This window comes from Erythrolamprus reginae, chromosome 13 (assembly GCF_031021105.1).
Source record: "Erythrolamprus reginae isolate rEryReg1 chromosome 13, rEryReg1.hap1, whole genome shotgun sequence".
Classification (NCBI taxonomy): Eukaryota; Metazoa; Chordata; class Lepidosauria; order Squamata; family Dipsadidae; genus Erythrolamprus; species Erythrolamprus reginae.
The window spans coordinates 10536408-10557745 of record NC_091962.1 but is presented as its reverse complement, the minus strand read 5'-3'; the positions used below and the strand labels follow the sequence as shown (position 1 = coordinate 10557745).

The window sequence follows — 21338 nt, the reverse complement described above, 5'->3', positions numbered from 1 at the left end:
GATTTCCCCTGTCGAGACCTCCTGACAAGCCAAGTCGACGGGGAAGCTGGATTCACTTAACGACCATGCAACAACGGCAGCGATCCACTTAACAACGAAAGCAAAAAAAAGAGGCTGAACCGTGGCTGTGGGGCGGCTCTCCCTTAACAACTCTCTTGCTTACCCTCCAAAATGTGGAGCCATAACTCAAGGACTCCCTGTACTTTTCAGACTTGCCCGACGCCAGCCCTTCGAGGTAGTCCAGGGGGGGAAAAGCGCACCGCTCGTAAATACTCACACCTTCCTCCATGTAGTACATAATTTGAAAGCCGTCTCTCCCACCCGCCTGCCGGGAGACTCTCGAAGGAAGATAATACAAGGTCTTGGAAGCCTACTCCCCTTTTTCACTCCCGGTATTAAAAGGTGCCGAGTTCCAATCCTTCCAAATTCCCCTCCCGTCCTAAAACAGCCCCTGCTTATACGGGCGATCTGCCTATATAATCCCTTTCCGCTAATCCAGTCCCACTGCTATTTATTTATTTATTTATTTATTAGATTTGTATGCCGCCCCTCTCCGAAGAGGGACGGCATACAAATCTAATTAATAATAATAATAATAATAATAATAATAATAATAATAATAATATGGTTATGACCTATAAAGCCCTTCATGGCACCGGACCAGAATATCTCCGGGACCGCCTTCTGCCGCACGAATCCCAGCGACCGGTTAGGTCCCACAGAGTTGGCCTTCTCCGGGTCCCGTCGACTAAACAATGTCGTTTGGCGGGACCCAGGGGAAGAGCCTTCTCTGTGGCGGCCCCGACCCTCTGGAACCAGCTCCCCCCAGATATCAGAGTTGCCCCCACCCTCCTAGCCTTCCGTAAGCTCCTTAAAACCCACCTCTGTCGTCAGGCATGGGGGAATTGACACTTTCTCTCCCCCTAGGTTTATAAAATTTATGCACGGTATGCTAGTGTAGTATGATTGGTTTCTAAATTGGGGTTTTTAAAATTAACTTAAATATTAGATTTGTTCACATTGTATTATTATTGCCGTGAGCCGCCCTGAGTCTGCTAATTAATAAATAATAAATAAATAAATAAATAATAATAATATTAAAATTGGTCTCTTGGAAAAAATCTGCAATCTTTCTCCCCGGGGTTGATTCTAAAATGCGTTTTCCCCCCACCGCGTCCTCTTTAAACGAAAGGTTCCAAAATTTCCATGTGCCTCCAGACTCGGCGTCCGTCCCCCCTGAGCATGGGGGAAGCCAGGACTGACATTTAGGGGGACCCTAATTTTCCGACACCCCATTCAAACCCCCCTTTCTTTCTTTCTTTTAAAATAATAATAATATGAAGATTCTCTGCGTTTTTGCAGGGGAAACTGTAAGCCTCTTGACTAAGCCGACTTTCGGGTTTCAGACTGCGAACGTCAATCGAAATGTGCTGGTAGCCTCGGCGCTACTGCAGTGAACGTGCATAGACAGCCCGGGCTGTGCCGGGAACGGAAAAATTAAAACTCTCGGGTGGCAAAAAGGGGGAAGCTACGGGGCTGGGTGGCAGGAGATTAGCACCCGAGCATCGCCCGCCACCCCGCATGTAATCGCCAGGCTTGAGCAGCCTGTGGTTTTGGAAATGTGCAGAGTTGCGCCACGCATTGAGGACCCTGGCACCTTCTAAAGAGGTGGCTCTCTGCACATGCTCCAGAGGGCTCTTTTTTGGCCTTGGGGATGCTTGGTTGCAGGTCCCTGTTTGAAGGAGGCTGCGGAAAAGCTGGGCAATGGAGAGGCACCGGTACCCGAGGGGCAGGGTGGGGTCTGCCCCGTGGATCGCCGGGCATGGCCATGTGGGCTCGGGCTAATTTAGGCTCATCCTCTCTTCGGTGGGAGGCCGATTGGGGTCTTCCCCCCAGGGCAACCCTCCCTGGCAAAGAGACCCGTTCTGGGGCAACCTGGGTGAAGGAACCGTGGCGTATGGCAAGAGAGGTCCTGGCTGGGACGTGGCCAGGTACGTCCGGAGCATGGGGCATCCTCAAGAAAACCCTCCAGAGGATCGGCCGGTGTAACCCTTGGCTCCAGGATTCTGCCCTGGAATGGAATGGAATAGAAGAATAAAGAATAGAATAGAATGGAATGGAACAGAATAGAATAAGATTTAGAATGGAATGGAATAATATTTAGAATGGAATAGAATAGAATAGAATAATATTTAGAATGGAATAGAATAGAATAATATTTAGAATGGAATAGAATAGAATAAGATTTAGAATGGAATAGAATAGAATAGAATAGAATGGAATGGAACAGAATAGAATAATATTTAAAATGGAATAGAATAATATTTAGAATGGAATAGAATAGAATAATATTTGGAATGGAATAGAATAGAATAATATTTAGAATGGAATAGAATAGAATAATATTTAGAATGGAATAGAATAGAATAATATTTAGAATGGAATAAAATAGAATAGAATAATATTTAGAATGGAACAGAATAGAATAATACTTAGAATGGAATAGAATAATATTTAGAATGGAATAGAATAGAATAATATTTAGAATGGAATAGAATAATATTTAGAATGGAATAGAATAGAATAATATTTAGAATGGAATAGAATAGAATAATATTTAGAATGGAATAGAATAGAATAATATTTAGAATGGAATAAAATAGAATAGAATAATATTTAGAATGGAACAGAATAGAATAATACTTAGAATGGAATAGAATAATATTTAGAATGGAATAGAATAGAATAATATTTAGAATGGAATAGAATAATATTTAGAATGGAATAGAATAGAATAAGATTTAGAATGGAATAGAATAGAATAAGATTTAGAATGGAATAAAATAGAATAGAATAATATTTAGAAAGGAATAGAATAGAATAATATTTAGAATGGAATAGAATAATATTTAGAATGGAATAGAATAGAATAAGATTTAGAATGGAATAGAATAGAATAAGATTTAGAATGGAATAAAATAGAATAGAATAATATTTAGAAAGGAATAGAATAGAATAATATTTAGAATGGAATAGAATAAGATTTAGAATTGGAATAGAATAGGATTCTGAACAGAATAGAATTGAATAGGTTTCAGAGTAGAATAGAACAGGATAGAATAGAATAAGATTTATAATGGAATAAAATACAATAGGATTCCGAACGGAACAGAATAAATTTCAGATTAGAATAGAATAGAATAACAGAGTTTGCTGTTTGGAGTGAGCAGCATATAAATGCAATAAATGCAATAAAATAAATAAATAAATAAATGAGAAGGGGCCTTGGAGGTCTTCTAGTCCAACCCCCTGCTGAGGCAGGAAACCCTCCACCCCTGACTTGCCCTACTTTCGAAACACCTGCCTACGCACCTATGCGCCCCCCATGCGCCTGGGTTTTCTCCTGGCTTGCTTGTGTGTGTATATGGGGGGGGGGGGAGATTGGGAGGACGACTCCAGCCCCCCCTCCCCCCAAGAAGCTGCCCGGTCTGGCAGCATGTGCTTCTTCGTGTCGCTCCACGCCAAATCCCCAGTTGGTGTGCTATGCTGCAAACATCCCACATGGCCTGCCGGGATCTGCGGCACTCGGAAAGTGGTGCGCTGGCACGGGGGGGGGGGGGAACCCAGCTGCCCCATAGAGCAGGAGGGTGGCCCAGTTAGGGCCCCACAAACACAGCCCCCCCCCCGCCCTTCCCTTGTGTACAGCACGCTCACCGAAAAAACCATGTGCTGGGCAGGATAAGGAGAACGGCTGAATTCATGATGTGGTGCCAGGCGGTGCCGTGCCCCCCACTCGCCCCCCCCTTCCTTCAGAGTGGGGGGGGGAGGGTTGTCCTTCCTTTCCAAGCCCTGTTGCTCGTCCCTAGCCCGCGCAGGAGTCCAGCATCACACACAGACACACAACCACACCATGCAGTGGGAAGGAGATTCTCCCTGAATTCTCTGGACACTAGTGGTTGTTTTGATGGCGAGAGAAAGTGGGGTTTGGAAAGTGTGCCTGGGAAGGGGGGGCAGGTAAAGGAGCCCTCCAATGGGAAAGCCCCGTCCCCCCAAAAAATTCTGCAGTGCCCCCTCCTCAAACTTCTGGCTTTGGTGCTCCCGAAGTGCGTGAGAGCCGCATTTTGGGGAGAGGGGCAGCGAGAGGAAACACCCCCTCCCATCAAAACAGCTCCTCCATCCTTTAATATCTCTATTCTTGGCTGGGCCAATTTCTCTTTGGGTGGGTGGGGGGCAAGGTCTCCTCTTGGCTCACAGCCCCCCCTCCCAAATAACCACTTCCTTATCTATTTTCTGACTTGCTGGGGAATTTTTTTTTAAAAAAACCATTTTTTTCCCCTTTATCTCCTTCGTCCGCATCCCCCCCTACCCTTTCTTTTAAAAATTTGTCCCCCCAAATCCCCAAACCACTCATCCGCCAACTTTCTCCGGGGAAAAGGAGAGGGGGGAAAGAGAGAAAAAGAGAGAGAGGGAGGGAGACACCTTTGAAAAAGGCGAGGGACCCCCCCCCCCCTTTCTCCTTCCTTCCTCCTGCCACTCAACACTCCTTATTTTTTTAATTTCCAAAATTTGCTTACCTGGTGATGAGCAGGGGGAGGGCAGGGGTCTTCCGGCTGCTTCCTGGCGATGGTGGGAGAGGCAACGCTTGAAAGACCGAAGGGTGAGGGGTGGGTGGGGGGCTGTTGCAATGAATTCTTGGCTTGGCTTTTTATTTTTGAAAGGAGCTGGTAGAGATGCCTGGCGCGCCTGGGCTTTTATTAAAGGAGCTGATCTCTCCTCCTTTCTCTCTTTCTCTCTCTGTTCTTTCTCTCTCTCCTCCTCCTCCTCCCCGGCTCTCCTTTGGCTCTGCTCTCTCTTCTCCAACCCCCCCCCCGCCCCGTTTTGCTTACAAAGCAAGAACGGATCCCATCGATCAAGCGGCGGGGCGTAGAAGCTGGGGAGGAGATCACAGCCAACGTCGGGTGGGCCAGCCACCGGATTCCTGTACTGGCTTCCCGGAGATGCTCTCTCTCTAGCCCGGGCTGCCTCGAGAGCTTCGTTTTAAAAATAAATAAATAATAACAATAATAATCAAGGCGGCGGGGGGTGGGGGGGGGTAGGACCAATCGACGCTTCTGCAATAGAGCGGGCGGGGCGGGGTGAATCCTGCCGCGGATCCACTAAGATCTGGTGGTGTCTTCCAAGCGTGCGTTTCTTTCTCTCTCTTTCAGGCAGGTACTCCCGGGTCCATCAGCCCCTCCCAGCTTCCCGTTGGAAGGAGAGGGTGGGGGATGAATTTGCAGCAGCCTTTCCTGGGCCCCTCCCGAACACCCCCCCCCCAAGAGGTCCGGGAAAGACGGCAGAGAGAAAAAAAGAGAGAGAGAAGAAAGAAAGCCGCAACCGGCTTCTCGCACCCGCTTAACGCTTTGAACCCGATCGCAGGGATGGTGGGAGGGGAGGGGGGAACCGAGAGACGCGTTCGCACGACGCCTTGTTCTGACCCGGATTGGGTGGGTGGGCGGGCGAGGGTCTATTGGCGGGTGGGCTTCGCCGGCGAAATAAATCACTCAAGAAATAAAATGGGTCGGAGGAACGATGCAAGGGCCGAGAGAGAAAAACCAGCCGGCCAATGGGACTTGTAGTCCTTGACCGCCCCCACCCCTTCCCCAGGCTGGCCGGGGCTGCTGGGCCTCGTAGTCCGTCTAGCTGCAGGCTCGGCTTTCAAATCTGAGCTTGGAGGGGGGGGGGGGGCTGAGAGACTCGGAAACGGGCGCTCAGCCTGGCCGTCCTCGCGAGGTTGTTGTTAAGAGGCGGGGGAAAAAAAACGGGCGATTTTTGTAAGCCGCCTTGAGCGCTTCGGAGAGGAAAGGCGAGCTACAAAAGCGGGACGGAAGAGGGAGGTTGCCCCCCGCCATAAGAAAGGGCCTAACCCCCCTTCTCTTCAAGGTGCGCTCTCTGGATGCCCAGATAGGGAGGATCCTGCGGAACTCCCTGCTACTCCCTTCCCCTTCTTCTTCTTCATCAAGCTGAAGAAGAGACAACCCGCCCCTCGTCCGTCCCCCCCTCATCCTTTCAAGTTCCTCCGGCCACCGCCGGGGGGCGCTTCGCGGGCCTTTCTGCATTCAGCTCACGCGTCTTTTTGAATGGTTCGCCTCCGGCTGCGGTTGTCACCGTCTCCGCTGGGCTTTTCGGTGCCAAGAGGTGGGGGGGGGGGGGGCTGGAAGGCAGAGAGGAGGAGGACCCGGAGAAGGAGGGGGGGGCTTCTCATTCAGCTGCACTCCCCCCTCCTCAAATCCCAATCCACCCCCCCCCCCAACCCAGCGCATTGCATGCATCACTCGCCCGGTTTTTGCAGCTGCAAAAGGGGCGGTGGTGCCAAGTTGCACAGCGACATTGGGAGGGGGTTTGTGGCACCGGCTGTCCCCCCCCTTTCCTGGCAGCTGGGACTGCCCCCCCCCCCCAATAAATGCAAGAAATAACCTGGTTCTGCAAAAAGCCACTTTCCCGCGTAAGCGATCCGGTGGGAACCGGCCTTGCTTTAAGCAGAAACTCTGCCGAATTGGGGAAGGGGGGCTTTTTGGGGGTGGGGGGCTTGGGAAAAGCCCCCCCAGCCGCAGCCTAGGAGGTCGAGCCATCAATCAGGACTAGGTTTCCATACACACAAAGACCAGGTTGGGGGAATCTCAGGGGAATATCCCACAAAAAATATGTAAAAGCGATGAAAAAGAAGAAGGGGAGGAGAAAAAAAAAAGCCATCCGTTGCTCCCCCCCCCCGCGCTCTTCATCTCAAAAGGCCGAGATTTTCCTCTATTTTCTATTTTTCTTTTTTTCTCCCCAAAACGGGCTTTCTCGCCCCAAAAAAGAAAGCGGCGTCCGAGCGCCCTCTGCTGGCCGCCTCGCGTCACTTCCGCCGCCGCCGCCAAGTCGCCGTTGGAAGGTTTGATGTTGGCAAGAAACGGACATTTGGCCCCCCAAATCGTTGGACTTCATTAATTTATGTGTGTGTTTATTTACGTATGTATGTATGTATGTATGTATGTATGTATGTATGTATGTATGTATGTATGTATGCATGCATGCATGCATGCATACATGCATATGTGTATGGATAAGTAGACAGACAGTCAGACAGACAGATAGAGATAGACAGATAGATAGACATAGATAGATAGATAGATAGATAGATAGATAGATAGATAGATAGATAGATATAGACAGACAGACAGATAGATGATACATGGAGAGGATAGATATAGAAGATAGACAGACAGACAGACAGATAGATAGAGATAGATAGATAGACAAGACAGACAGATAGATAGATATAGACAGACAGATAGATAGAGATAGATAGATAGACAAGACAGACAGACAGACAGATAGATATAGACAGACAGATAGATAGAGATAGATAGATAGACAAGACAGACAGATATAGACAGACAGATAGATAGAAATAGATAGATAGACAAGACAGACAGATAGATAGATATAGACAGACAGATAGATAGAGATAGATAGATAGACAAGACAGACAGACAGATAGATATAGACAGACAGACAGATAAATAGAGATAGACAGACAGACAGACAGACAGATAAATAGAGATAGACAGACAGACAGACAGATACAGACAGACAGACAGACAGATAAATAGAGATAGACAGACAGACAGACAGATAAATAGAGATAGACAGACAGACAGACAGATACAGACAGACAGACAGACAGATAAATAGAGATAGACAGACAGACAGACAGACAGATAGATAGATGATACATGGAGAGCATAGACATAGAAGACAGACAGACAGACAGACAGATATAAATATACAATCTTGGGAGTTGGGCAAAATCCAAATCCAAATAAATAAATAAATAAATAAATAAATATGTATTATGTATGTGTGTGTGTGTGTGTGTATGTGTGCATGTGTGTATGTATGTATGTATGTATATAAAATTTATTTATTTATTTTTCAGTGATGTAGCAGAAATATAGTAGCAGAAATATTTGGGCCTCGAATTCCAGATGGTGGCTGGAGTTAGAGGCAAGGTCGTCCATACAAGCCAGCTGTAACTAACAACCTTGCTACAGATTGGACAGCCGTTGTCTGGAATGCTACAGGGTCTCCTGCCTGAACAGGGGGGGTTGGACTAGAAGACCTCCGAGGTCCCTTCCAACTCTGCTACGTTGTTAATCGTCCTAATCGACAACTCCCCTCTCATTTGGACCCGGTCCCTTGAGTCCTGGGGCAAGGGCAGAGGGGCAAAGCGACAGGTGGAGGTGACCAATGGCGATTGGGATCACAAACCTGCCCAACGGCGGCTCTGGACCAGCGGTCATTCGTCCCGATTCCTGGGGGCAGCTGAGACGTCCGGCAGCATCCAGGACAACTTGGTCGGACTGAGGTAGGCGAGGGTTTACTACAGGAAGTAGCGAAGGAGAGAGATCTCTTTGGAAAGAGAAGGCCGCAGACTAGAAATAGAAGTTTCGCAATCAAAAAAGTCTCCACTTTCCTACTAAAATGAATTTATTTCTGTTCTGTTATTGTAATCTGTTCTATTCTATTCTATATTCTGTTCTCTATGCTAGACTGTGCTATGTTATTTTCTATTCTATTCTATTTTATTCCATTCCTATTTCTATTCTATTCCTATTTCTGTTGTTTTGTTTTCTATTCTATTTTCTATTCTATTCTACTCTATTCTATTCACTATTATTCTCTTCTATGAATTCCACTCGATTATTTCCTATTATTTCCTATTCTGTTCTATTCTTCTATTCTTTCTATTCTACTCTCACTTAGAATAACAGAGTTGGAAGGGACCTTGGAGGTCTTCTAGTCCAACCCCCTGCTTAGGCAGGAAACCCTACACTACTTCAGACAGATGGTTATCCAGCCTCTTTTTTAAAACTTCCAGTGTCGGGGCATTCAAGTTTCAAGTTTAATCAGATTTGTATGCCGCCCCTCTCCGCAGACTCGGGGCGGCTCACAGCAATAGCAATACAATGTAAGACAAATCCAATATTTAAATTACTTTAAAAAACACCACAAATTAAAACCAATCATACACACTAGCGTACCATGCATAAATTCTATAAGCCTAGGGGGAAGGAACATGTCAATTCCCCCATGCCTGACGACAGAGGTGGGTTTTAAGGAGCTTACGAAAGGCTAGGAGGGTGGGGGCAACTCTGATATCTGGGGGGAGTTGGTTCCAAAGGGTCGGGGCCACCACAGAGAAGGCTCTTCCCCTGGGTCCCGCCAAACGACATCGTTTAGTTGACGGGACCCGGAGAAGGCCAACTCTGTGGGACCTAACTGGTCGCTGGGATTCGTGCGGCAAAAGGCGGTCCCGGAGATATTCTGGTCCGGTGCCATGAAGGGCTTTAAAGGTCATAACCAACACTTTGAATTGTGACTGGAAACTGATCGGCAACCAATGCAGACTGCGGAGTGTTGGTGTGACATGGGCATATTTGGGGAAGCCCATGATTGCTCTCGCAGCTGCATTCTGCACGATCTGAAGTTTCCGAACACTTTTTCACAACTTCTGGTGGCATTTTTTTCCTTTTTCTCTTCCTTTCTTTCTCTCTCTGTCACACGCTCTCTTTCTCCTCTCTTTTCTTTCTTTTTTTCCTCCTTTCTCTTTTCTTTCTTTGTCACATTTTTTCTTTCCTTTCCCATTTTCTTTCTTTTTCTCTCCTTTCTTTCTCTGTCACACACCCTTCCTTCCTTCCTTCCTTCCTTCCTTCCTTCCTTCCTTCCTTCCTTCCTTCCTTCCTTCCTTCCTTTTCTCTCATTCACACACTCTCTTTTTAAATTCCTTTTCCCGGGTTCTCCTCCTCTTTCTCTAGCCCCGATTGAGCGGCAGCCCCGCCTATCATCCGGCCTCTGGTCCCGCCTCCCCTCCTCGTTGATCAGCCATGCAGCCTACAGAGCCGGCCCTTCCTGGGTCTTGGTAAGCCGGGAAGGGGTCTTTTCGCCCCCTTTTTGCAAAATAGGGGAGGGAAGGGGGAAAGGAGGCCAGCTAGCAAGTCTGCCCCCCAAAAAGCAAGGCTTGGTAGGGGTTAAAAGCTGGCTTAAACCCGGCTTGCTAGCTAAGCCATGTTTTGGACTGCATGCTAAGCCGGGGAGATGCAAAGCGGCACCCCCAAAAAAGGAGAGTTTGCAAGGAGAGCCCCTTGCAAAGCTCCTTTGCTCGTGAGAACCGGGCGCTTCCTTGCCTAATGCAATGCTTCCCCCTCCACCCCCCTCCCTCCGGCGGCTCTGTGCAAGGGCCCCTCCCCTTTTCCCCCCCGTCTGACGAAGCGTGCTGCAGCTCCTGAAAACTTAACACCTTTTCCCTAAAAACGGGCTTCCTTTGAAAAGGTGCTGCCGGAAAAGGTGCATTAGCAAACGCGAGCCGCTAGAGGGTGCACTTTCCAACTCGGGTTCTAGATTACGGTAATTCCCTGAAAGGTGTAGTGGCGCACAGGAGCCACTAGAGGGCTCTCCTACTGAACTGCGTGACTTGGGGGCCCTGGGTATGGCGCAAGCAGCCCCCCCCAACCATTCAAAGCCGAAGTGACTTAAAGAGATTTTAGCTTCCACCCGTCCTAGTCATTGAGTCCGGTTTTGAAAAAAAAGCTGCTGGGATGGGGCACCACCAGGAGATCCCAAAGCTATAGGCTGAAAAGCACCCCAGTGCGCCCATGTGGTTCCCAGTGTCATTGTGTAAATCTCTGAAACACAGTGATCTCAATTTTGATCACGTGACCCCGAATGGACGTAATTCATGTCACTTGTTTCAGCACCGTAACTTTGGTCGCTAAATGGACCGTCGTAGATTGAAGACCACTTGTGTAGAGAGCCGAGGGCTAAATACGGGCCTGTGCCGGATAGTAGAGACATGTACAGTGGTTCCTCTACTATAAACATTTCTACTTACGAACTTTTCTAGATAAGAACTGGGTGTTCAAGATTTTTTTGCCTCCCCAAGAACCATTTTCCACTTACGAACCCGAGCCTCCGAAACTGTAACCGGAAAAGGCGGGGAGAAGCCTCCGTGGGGCCTCTCTAGGAATCTCCTGGGAGGAAACGGGTGGAAAAGGCAGGGAGAAGCCTCCGTGGGGCCTCTCTAGGAATCTCCTGGGAGGAAACGGGTGGAAAAGGCAGGCAGAAGCCTCCGTGGGGCCTCTCTAGGAATCTCCTGTGAGGAAACGGGTAGAAAAGGCGGGGAGAAGCTTCCGTGGGGCCTCTCTAGGAATCTCCTGGGAGGAAACGGGTGGAAAAAGTGAGAAGCCTCCGTGGGGTCTCTCTAGGAATCTCCTGTGAGGAAAAAGTAAGAAGCCTCCGTGGGGTCTCTCTAGGAATCTCCTGGGAGGAAACGGGTGGAAAAGGCAGGGAGAAGCCTCCGTGGGGCCTCTCTAGGAATCTCCTGGGAGGAAACGGGTGGAAAAGGCAGGGAGAAGCCTCTGTGGGGCCTCTTTAGGAATCTCCTGGGAGGAAACGGGGCCTCCACCCTCCCTGTGGTTTCCCCAATCGCACGCCTTATTTGCTTTTACATTGATTCCTATGGGAAAAATTGCTTCTTCTTACAAACTTTTCTACTTAAGAACCTGGTCACGGAACGAATTAAGTTCGTAAGTAGAGGTACCACTGTATTTAATGCTGCTCCTTTTAGGGTCCCAGAACGGACTGTGTGGTTAAACACTGGCGCCCCCATGCCGCTTCTGGGCCTTGGCACCTTCCGTCTTAAGGGGGACGAGGCCGTACGTGCCAGCCTGGATGCAGCTTTGGCGAATGGCTACCGCTTGGTGGATACGGCGGCCGTCTACGGCAACGAGGCCACGCTCGGACGAGCCCTGAAGGATTTGCTGCCTCGCCACCATCTCGTCCGCGAGGACGTTTTTCTCACCAGCAAGCTGAGCCCGAGAGACCACGGAGAAGACGCTGCCTACGCTGCTTGCCTTCAGACCTTGCGCGACTTAGATTGTGGTTACCTGGACCTCTACCTGATCCATTGGCCGGGGACTCAAGGCCGGCCTCAGGACGACGCCGGGAACCCGGAACGTCGGCAGCAGAGTTGGCGCGCCCTGGAGAAGTTGCACAAAGCTGGGAAGGTCCGAGCTATCGGCATTTCCAACTACACCGTCGGCCACCTTCAGGAACTGCTGGCCAACTGCAGGGTGTCGCCCGCCGTCCTGCAGGTGGAATTCCACCCCGAACTCGCGCAGACGGAGCTCCTCGAATTCTGCACCCGGAATGGTATCCACTTGCAAGCATATTCCTCACTGGGCACCGGTCCGTTGGTGGAGCACGCCGTAGTCCGGGCTGTAGCCCAGCGCCGCGGCCGTACAGCCGCCCAGGTCTTGCTCCGTTGGGCTCTGCACCAGGGCGTTAGCGTGATTCCCAAGTCGGCCTCTCCGCGGCGCGTGGCTGAAAACGGCCAGCTGTGGTCGTGGGATTTGAGCCAAGCCGACATGGAAGAGCTACAGCGCCTGGATTGCGGGAAACGGTATTGCTGGGACCCCAGCGGCGTGGTGTAAGTGGCTGGCACAGGTCCCACCAACTGAAACCGGGACTCTTTCTAACAACCCGCGAGTCGATTTCCCATTTCGAAGCTTCGTTGTCGCCTTGCGAGGTGCCAACACTAATTGTTGGTTTAGCCCCTTACCCCGACTGAGTCATTCATTGGCTGACTCAACCCTGAATTAGCCAGGTTTATGAATGTCAGGCTATTTTAATCGCTCGTTGGGGTGGTGGGGGGCTGAGATCGGAGCCTCCCACCCAGCTGCGAGATCGTGAGGTTAAAAAACAGCTACGAGGCCGATGAGAAGCCAGAAATAACAACCTTTATATACACCCCCCCTTTAAGAATTAGGACAAATAAACAGTAACAATACAGAGAGTGAAGGTGACGGGGAGAAAAATCACTTTTTTTTGCCTTGTTTAAAAACGGGTATTCGCCTTGATTTTCCGAAAAGAGGGTGGAGGGCGGTGGAAAATTAAGGGTCTTGGGTATCGGGTTAATTTAATCGAGGGTCAAACGGGCAGAAGGTTAAAAATCTGGACGGTGCCATAATGTCAGGTCTGGAGTAAATTTCTTGCAGACGACGTAAAGAATCGGAAGTGTTAGGAATCAAACCCGGAACCCGGAATCATTTCGAGATGCCACGAAAGAAAAAACGTACGGTCGAAACCCCACCAGGTTTCTCCTTCCCACCCGCCCCTCCCGTCCCCCGTAACAGGTAGCAGCATAACCCGGTTTAAGAACCGGAAGGTCCATTCTCCGGGCAGCTTCGGCGCCACCACGACCGCAGCGTGTCCTTCCAGCTGGGAGGGTTGTCCATGTGGGAGCAGGCCCCGGCGCTTTTCGGGCGTGGCAGGTTCTGGAAGACAAAGGGGAGAAGACACGGGGTTGACGCACTGGTGGACCGACGCGCTGTACCGATCGGTAAAACGTCGGCGTGGTGCCAGTGGTGGTTGACATCTTTCCAACGTTTTTGCCGTTTTTCTCTTCTTTTTTTTTTTTGAGGTATGTTAAACGAAGCAATTATAATTTCATTAAACGAAACAATGGTTTAATTTAATTTGAATTGCAATCAGAATTACAATTAGAATACCAGGAGTCCTCGACTTACGACAGTTCGTTTAGTGACCGTGTGAATTCACGACGGCACTGGGAATAAAAGTGACTTTATTTATTTATCGATGTATGTATCTATGTATCTATCTATCTCTTCTATCTATCTATCTCTTCTATCTATCTATCTATCTATCTATCTATCTATCTCTTCTATCTATCTATCTATCTATCTAGCTATCTTTTCTATCTATCTATTCTAGCTATCTATCTATCTCTTCTATCTATCTTATCTATCTATCTATCTATCTATCTATCTACATTATCTATCTATCTACATTATCTATCTATCTACATTATCTATCTATCTATCTATCTATCTCTTCTATCTATCTATCTATCTCTTCTATCTATCTTATCTATCTATCTATCTATCTATCTACATTATCTATCTACATTATCTATCTATCTATCTATCTATCTATCTATCTCTTCTATCTATCTATCTATCTCTTCTATCTATCTATCTATCTACATTATCTATCTATCTATCTATCTATCTATCTATCTATCTATCTATCTCTTCTATCTATCTATCTATCTTATCTATCTATCTACCTATCTACATTATCTATCTATCTACATTATCTATCTATCTATCTACATTATCTGTCTGTCTGTCTGTCTGTCTGTCTGTCTGTCTGTCTATTAGATTTATAAGCTGCCCCTCTCCGTAGACTCGGGGTGGCTCACAGCAAAAATAAACAATACATAACAAATCTAATAATTTAAGAGAAACACTAAAAACCCCATTATTACTTGGACTTACGACCATTTACGGCCATTGTGGCATATCTCAATGATCAGAAAATTCAGACGCTTGCAGCCGACTCACATTTATGACCGTTACAGTGTCCCGAGGTCATGTGGTCAACCACTACAAGCAAACTCAACGGGGGAAGCCCGATTCGCTTAACAACCATGTTAATAACAATGGCGGCGGCAAAAAAAGTCGTAAAAATGGAGCAAAATTCACTAATGTTTCTGTTGGCCACAGCCAGGGAGCTCCACTGGGGCTCCAGGGTGGTCGTAAGTTGAGGACTCCCCCCTTAGCAAGGCCCATTCTGCAAAGGCGAAGGCTCGCTCGGCGTTGGCAAAGTTTGCCCCCACCTGCCCTGCACGCCAGCCTTACCTGAAGGGCGCCGTGGAATTCATCGCTCATCCTGCGCAATTCCCGGCCGTATCGCTGCGCGGCCCACAAGATGGGAGGGGCGGAGCGTGAGCGGGCCCGGAAGGCCCCCACCTCATCGGAGGTCTCCGAATCGAGATGGTCGGACCCGATGCGGCGTCTCAGTTCTACGGAGCAAGGAATCTCGAGTTAGAAAGGACGCGGGGTTTGCAACGGGCTGACAATCCTTGACTCAATGACCGCAAAAGTTCCGTCACTAAGCAAGGCATCCGTTAAGCAACCGCGCCTCATTTTGCAACCTTTTCCGATTAGCAGAGTTGGAAAAGGGGTCTTGTAGGTCATCTAGTCACAGGGGTAGGCAAAGTTGGCTCTTGTATAATGCGTGGACCAGTGTTCCCTCTAATTTTTTTGGGGTGGTGGTGGAAAAGTATAGTGTCTGAGCGGCAGTCCCTTTGGGACTGGGCGGCACGGAAATAAATAAATAAACAAACAAATAAAAAACCCACCTTGTTTTGCCTCAGAGAATTTCAAAATAAAATACTGTCCTGTGTGTCTATAACAGTGAGCTCATAATAGGGCAACTCTATCAATATCAAAATGCCACTTAAATAGTTGAGCTAGTTTCAAACTAGATTTTGATTTTCTTTCTCTCTTCCTTACTCCCATTCTTTTTCTTTCTCTTTTCCTTCCTCTCTTTTTTCTATCTGTTTCTCTCTCTTCCTCTCTCTCTCCTTCCCTCTCACTCTTTCCCTCTCGGCTTCTGGGCAGGTTTGGAAAACTCTGAGTTGATGATGATTTTTAAGTGAGCGATTGCTCACTGCTCAGCTTAGAGGGAACTATGGCGTGGACCTCAACTCCCAGAATCCCCGAGCTAGCATGATTGTCTCAGGGATTCTGGGAGTTGAAGTCCACAAGTCATAGAAGAGCCAACTTTGCCTACCACTGATCTAATCCAACCCCTTGCCTTGTCATCGGCCTCTACCTAGGATTGAACTCAAAACCCACCCGATTGGGATAGGTTGCTAATTTTTAACGACGGACCGTGATAAAGCAAACTAGGGTTTTAACCGGGGCTGTTTTCACAAAAATCTACCCCAGACCTGAGAAATTGGGGAAACAGTTCCCCTCACCTGGGTTCTCATGGGAGGGGCTGTTCAGATCCTTGGCCCCCCCTCCACTGGGCTTGAGATCTTTTTCACTTGCGGAGAAAGTTTCGTCTTGAAATTCGGAAATCTGGAACATGGTCATGGGGCAGGCATCGCCCCGCTGCTTGACTCGGTTTTCCAGAAGGCTTTAGAGATAGATTACCTGTGGGGTGGGAAGAGAGCGAGGGAAGGAAGAGGGAGGGATGGAGGGAGGAAAGGAAGGGGGGGGAAAGGAGAGAAATTGGGAGGGAAAGAAGGAAGGTGAATTAGAGGAGAAGGGAAGGAAAATTGGAGAAGGGAAAGAAGGAAAAGGAGAGAAAGAGGGAAGGAAGGGATGGAGGGAGGAAAGGAAGGGGGAAAAAGGAGGGAAAGAAGGAAGGTGAATTAGAGGGGAAGGGAAGGAAGGAAAAGGAGAGAAAGAGGGAAGGAAGGGGGAGGGATGGAGAGAGGAAAGGAAGGGGGGAAAAGGAGAGAAATTGGGAGGGAAAGAAGGAAGGAAAATTGGAGAAGGAAGGAAAAGGAGAGAAAGAGGGAAGGGAAGATGAACTTGAAGAAAAGGCGAGAGAAGAAGAGAAGGAAGGAAGATCGGAGAAATGGAGCAAAGGAATAGAAGGGAAAAGGAAGGAAGGAAGGAAGGAAGGAAGGAGAGAATTGGAGAAGAGGAAGGGAGGAAAGAGATGAAGAAATAGAGGAGAAAAACATTTATATTTTATATGTATATAATAAACTAATTAAATGCATTTATTTAATCCACCACCTGATCAACAAAACTGACTCTTAATGGCTCAGCGATGAAAACCAAACTAGATTCCACCGCATGACATCCCAGTCTTTCAGGTGTGATTGTTACCTTGCCTGATGTGTTGCTTTTGACACAGACCGGTTGCATCTTCCCAAGTTTTGGGGCAGGACATCCCCCCCCCAGGTCTGGTGTTCCCCTAGCTGGGGAACTCTGGGAGCTGAAATCCACCCCTCTTAGCCTGTTTCTCCCCAAAATAAGACCTCCCCTGGTGATGCCAATTGGGCTTTTGAGTGCATGGCAATTAAAGCCAAGGGCTTATTTCAGGGTTCAAAAAAATATAAGACCGAGTGTTATTTTGGGGGGAACACAGTAGATGGATGGATGGATGGATGATATAGATAGATGATACATAGAGATGATGTAGATAGATGATGGATAGATGGGTGGATAGATAGATAGATAATATAGATGATAGATAGGTGGATGGATGGATGGATATAGATAGACGATAGAAAGATAGTAAAATAGATAGATGATATAGATAGATGATATATGGAAAGAGTAAAATAGATGGATGGATGGATAGATATAGATAGAAAGAAAGAGTAAAATAGATGATATAGATAGATGATATATAGAAAGAGTAAAATGGATGGATGGATAGATATAGATAGATGATAGAAAGAGTAAAATAGATAGATGATATAGATAGATGATAGAAAGATGGTAAAAAAGATAGATGATAGAAAGATAGTAAAATAGATAGATGATATAGATAGATGATAGAAAGACAATAAAATAGATGGATGGATAGATATAGATAGATGATAGAGTAAAATAGATGATATAGATAGATGATAGAAAGATGGATAGATAGAAAAATTGATGGGTGGATGAATACATAGATGATATAGATGATAGATAGATATAGATTAGATAGATTGATATAGATTAGATATAGATAAATGATAGATAGTAAAATGGATAGAAAGATACGAATATTAGAGAGAGAGAGAGAGAGACCATGTTTCTTCCCAAAATAAAATCTCCCGTGATAATAATCTTAATCAGACTTTTGAGTGCAGGGCAATAAAGCCAACCGCTTATTTCCGGGTTCAAAAAAATACAAGGCAGGGTCTTATTTCGGGGAAAACACGGCCAATAATGGCTGAAATGGAGAAAGGATGCTTTTAACCCTCCTGGAAAGCGCTGCCGGTGTTTTATCGGACAGACTAAACCTGGTTAACACCGCACGCCAACAGCCCGTGCCAGCAACACAAACATTTCCTGGAGCTACAGGTGGGGGCAAAATCTCACCCCAAGGGCTTAGCCTTCTCAGGACACACTGAACCTCCCTTTAGCCAATAATCCCAGTGTATACTTTATAGAGTCGTGTGAACCTAGCTTCCCGGTGACCAAAGCTAGGGATGACAATTGAGCGGGCAGGGTTACGCCTACCAGGAAACAAGTGTCCCGCTTAAAAACTTCACCATTCTGACTCACCAGGACCGTCCAGCTCAAAACTTCACCATCTTGAGTCACAAGGCATGAGCAAAAACAACAACAACGCAGGAACCCTCCTGTGTCACTCCGGTTAGCTGTAGGAAACCTAAAAATGGTCGTGCTGTCAATCAAGAGAGAGAGAGAGAGAGATCTGGTTCATACCTTTGGCCAGATCTGGGTTTGCAAAAGATGCTCGCTCCAGATTTCCAGAGCCTGGCTTAGTGTTTGCCCAGAAAAATAAAAACAAAAAGGCTTTGGGCTCCGGGCAACCCCACTAATCAATACCTGGCCCCCCATTCTCTCCCTTTGCCCATCTGCCCACTTCCTTGCAATTCCTCCTTTCTTTTCCTCTTCTTCCTTTCCCCTTTTTTTCCTTTTCCTCTTTTCCTCTTCTTTCCTTTCCTCTTCCTCCTTTCCTTATCTTTCCTTTCCTCACCTATCTTTCCTTCTTCCTTTCCTTTCCTCTTTCTTTTCCTTTCCTCTTCTTCCTTTCCTTTCCTCTTCTTCCTTTCCCCTTTTTTCCTTTTCCTCTTTTCCTCTTCTTTCCTTTCCTCTTCCTCCTTTCCTTATCTTTCCTTTCCTCGTCTATCTTTCCTTCTTCTTTCCTTTCCTCTTTCTTTTCCTTTCCTCTTCTTCCTTTCCTTTCCTCTTCTTCCTTTCCCCTTTTTTTCCTTTTCCTCTTCTTTCCTTTCCTCTTCCTCCTTTCCTTATCTTTCCTTTCCTCATCTTTCTTTCCTTCTTCTTTCTTTCCTCTTTCTTTTCCTTTCCTCTTCTTCCTTTCCTTTCCTCTTCTTCCTTTCCCCTTTTTTCCTTTTCCTCTTTTCGTCTTCTTTCCTTTCCTCTTCCTCCTTTCCTTATCTTTCCTTTCCTCGTCTATCTTTCCTTCTTCTTTCCTTTCCTCTTTCTTTTCCTTTCCTCTTCTTCCTTTCCTTTCCTCTTCTTCCTTTCCCCTTTTTTTCCTTTTCCTCTTCTTTCCTTTCCTCTTCCTCCTTTCCTTATCTTTCCTTTCCTCATCTTTCTTTCCTTCTTCTTTCTTTCCTCTTTCTTTTCCTTTCCTCTTCTTCCTTTCCTTTCCTCTTCTTCCTTTCCCCTTTTTTCCTTTTCCTCTTTTCGTCTTCTTTCCTTTCCTCTTCCTCCTTTCCTTATCTTTCCTTTCCTCGTCTATCTTTCCTTCTTCCTTTCCTTTCCTCTTTCTTTTCCCTTCCTCTTCCTTTCCTTTCCTCTTCTTCCTTTCCTTTCCTCTTTACTCTTCTTTCCCTCCTTTCCTTTCCTTATCTTTCCTTTCCTCTTTTCCTCTTCCTCCTTTCCTTATGTTTCCTTTCCTCGTCTATCTTTCCTCTTCTTCCTTGCCTTTCCTTTTCCTTTCCTCTTCCTCTTTTTCTTCCTTTCCTCTTTCCTTTCCTCTTCTTTCCCTCCTTTCCTTATCCTTCCTTCCTTTCCTTTCCTCTTCCTCCTTTTCTTCCTTTCATCTTTCCTTTCCCTCCATTCCTCTCCTCGCCTTCCTTTCCTTTTCCTCTTCTAGTGGCAAGGAGCTCCGCAAGCACATCGCACCCCACTCTCAAGCTACCCGAGGGGGGTGGCGAAATCTTTCTCCCCCCCCCTTTTTTTCCTCTCCCCTGCGAAGCTGGGCAACCCACCACCACCCTCCCCATCCAGCGCGGAGATGCGTGCGCAAGGTTGCAGACGCAAGCCCACTCCCCACCCTTTTAAATTTTTATTGCAAATCCCCCAATCGCCCCTTTTCCACCCCGCCCCACGCCTTGCACGCTCCCCGCTCTCCCGCCCGCCCGACCCCCGTTTTTTTCCAAATTGCAAAGAGGGGGGGATCCGTGGCACCTGCAAAGCAGCCCCCCTCCCCATCCTAATAGGTTTTTGCATTGGCTTCCTGATCTGGGGGGAGATGCATGCAAAAATCTCTATGTGTCCCACCCACCCCCTCCCAGGGTTCTCCTGCCCCCCCCCGGTCCAGATTGGGGAGGGGGATTGCAACCCCCCTCCCGGCATTAAATCCGCCTCCCCGGGGCTGCCCGATGTTCTCACCTGCCGACCCAGCGCTGCCTCTGCGCCCTTCCGCCTGTTTACCGCCAGCCGCCAGCCAGCCCGGAGTCGCCAAGGCGATAAAGAACTGCCATCGGCGGGGCCCAATCAGGAGCGGCGACGTCAGAGGGGAGGGGGGTGGAGAGGAGAGGGGGGAGGCTCCGCCCCTTTAGGGAGTGCATCAACCCTCCCCCTTCCCCTGTCCTATTTTCCTCAGGATTGATGGAAATGGAGGGGAGGGTGGGGGGAGATTTGCCATATTCTCGCCCTTTCTTCCTTTTCTGATTTTATTTTTTCCTCTTTTTCTCTGCCCTTCCCTCCCTCCTTCCTTCCCGCCTTTTTTCTTCTTTTATTTGATTTCCTTTCTTTTTATTCCTTCCCCCTCATCCCGTCTCATTTTTTCTTTCCCCCCTTTTTGCTTTTTTCTCTCCTCCTGCTTCTATAATAATAATAATAATAATAATAATAATAATAATAATAATAATAATTTATTGTCATTGTCAATACAACGAATTGTCATTGGCAACGAAAGTCCTGTGACACCCATCTTCTTCTGTTTTTCCTCCCTCTTTTTTTCACATTTTCCTTTCCCTTCTCCTTCTTTCTCTCCCTTTCCCTTCTCTCCCCATCTTTTTCCTCCCTCCCTTATCTTTCTTCCCTTCCTTTTTTCCTCCTCCCCTTTCCTTTCCTCTTCCTTCCTCTTCCTCCTTCCTCCCCTCCTCTCCCTTTCCCCCTTCTCTACATTCTCTATCTCCCCTCCCTTCCCATTCTTTTTCTTTCCTTCCTTTCTTCACCGCTTTCCTCCTTTCTCTTTCCCTTCCCTCCTTCCTCTCTTCCTCCTTTCCCTTTCCTCCTCTCCCTTCTTTTCTTCCTTTCATTCCTTTCACTCTCTTCCTCTTCCTTCTCTTCCCATCCCATTCTTCTTACCCTCCTTCCTTCCTCTCCCCTCCCCTCCCCTTCCTCTCTTCTACTCCATTCTTCAGTCCTCGTCCTCTTCCTCTTTCTTTCTTTCTTTCTTTCTTTCTTTCTGCCTTCCTTCCCTCTGGGGCTATATTTACCTCTTGCCCCCCCCCCCGTTTTTTAAAAGTGCACAAAAACCTTTGCTTAGTCTTTGTTTTGACTCTTTGGTCCCATAATATTTTATGGCACGATTTCGAAATATTAAAGGACGCT

The 21338-nt window shown here is 47.4% G+C and overlaps 2 protein-coding genes across 2 annotated transcripts; one reads left to right on the top strand and one right to left on the bottom strand.

The window, feature by feature from the left end:
* Positions 1–7965: 7965 nt before the first annotated feature.
* On the top strand, positions 7966–13556 carry LOC139175217 (glyoxal reductase-like). Its single transcript, XM_070766192.1, has 3 exons — positions 7966–8389; positions 9840–9943; positions 11648–13556. The coding sequence occupies exons 2-3, from the start codon at positions 9909–9911 to the stop codon at positions 12510–12512; spliced, it is 900 nt and encodes a 299-aa protein (XP_070622293.1). The 5' UTR covers positions 7966–8389; positions 9840–9908; the 3' UTR covers positions 12513–13556.
* BAD (BCL2 associated agonist of cell death) lies at positions 12798–20259 on the bottom strand. Its single transcript, XM_070766193.1, has 5 exons — positions 20169–20259; positions 18129–18249; positions 15869–16046; positions 14742–14905; positions 12798–13355 (listed from the first exon to the last, which is right to left on the bottom strand). Exons 3-5 carry the CDS (start codon positions 15984–15986, stop codon positions 13233–13235), a joined length of 405 nt encoding a protein of 134 aa, XP_070622294.1. The 5' UTR covers positions 15987–16046; positions 18129–18249; positions 20169–20259; the 3' UTR covers positions 12798–13232.
* Positions 20260–21338: the final 1079 nt, after the last annotated feature.

Excerpts from the sequence above, each read along its gene's own strand:
- LOC139175217 (XM_070766192.1), top strand. The coding sequence starts at position 9,909 with ATGCAGCCTACAGAGCCGGCCCTTCCTGGGTCTTG. Across the intron at positions 9,944-11,647 it reads CCGGCCCTTCCTGGGTCTTG|GGTCCCAGAACGGACTGTGT; the intron begins GTAAGCCGGGAA and ends TGCTCCTTTTAG.
- BAD (XM_070766193.1), bottom strand. The coding sequence starts at position 15,986 with ATGACCATGTTCCAGATTTCCGAATTTCAAGACGAAACTTTCTCCGCA. Across the intron at positions 14,906-15,868 it reads CCCCTCCCATGAGAACCCAG|AACTGAGACGCCGCATCGGG; the intron begins GTGAGGGGAACT and ends CTTGCTCCGTAG. Across the intron at positions 13,356-14,741 it reads AATTCCACGGCGCCCTTCAG|AACCTGCCACGCCCGAAAAG; the intron begins GTAAGGCTGGCG and ends TTTGTCTTCCAG.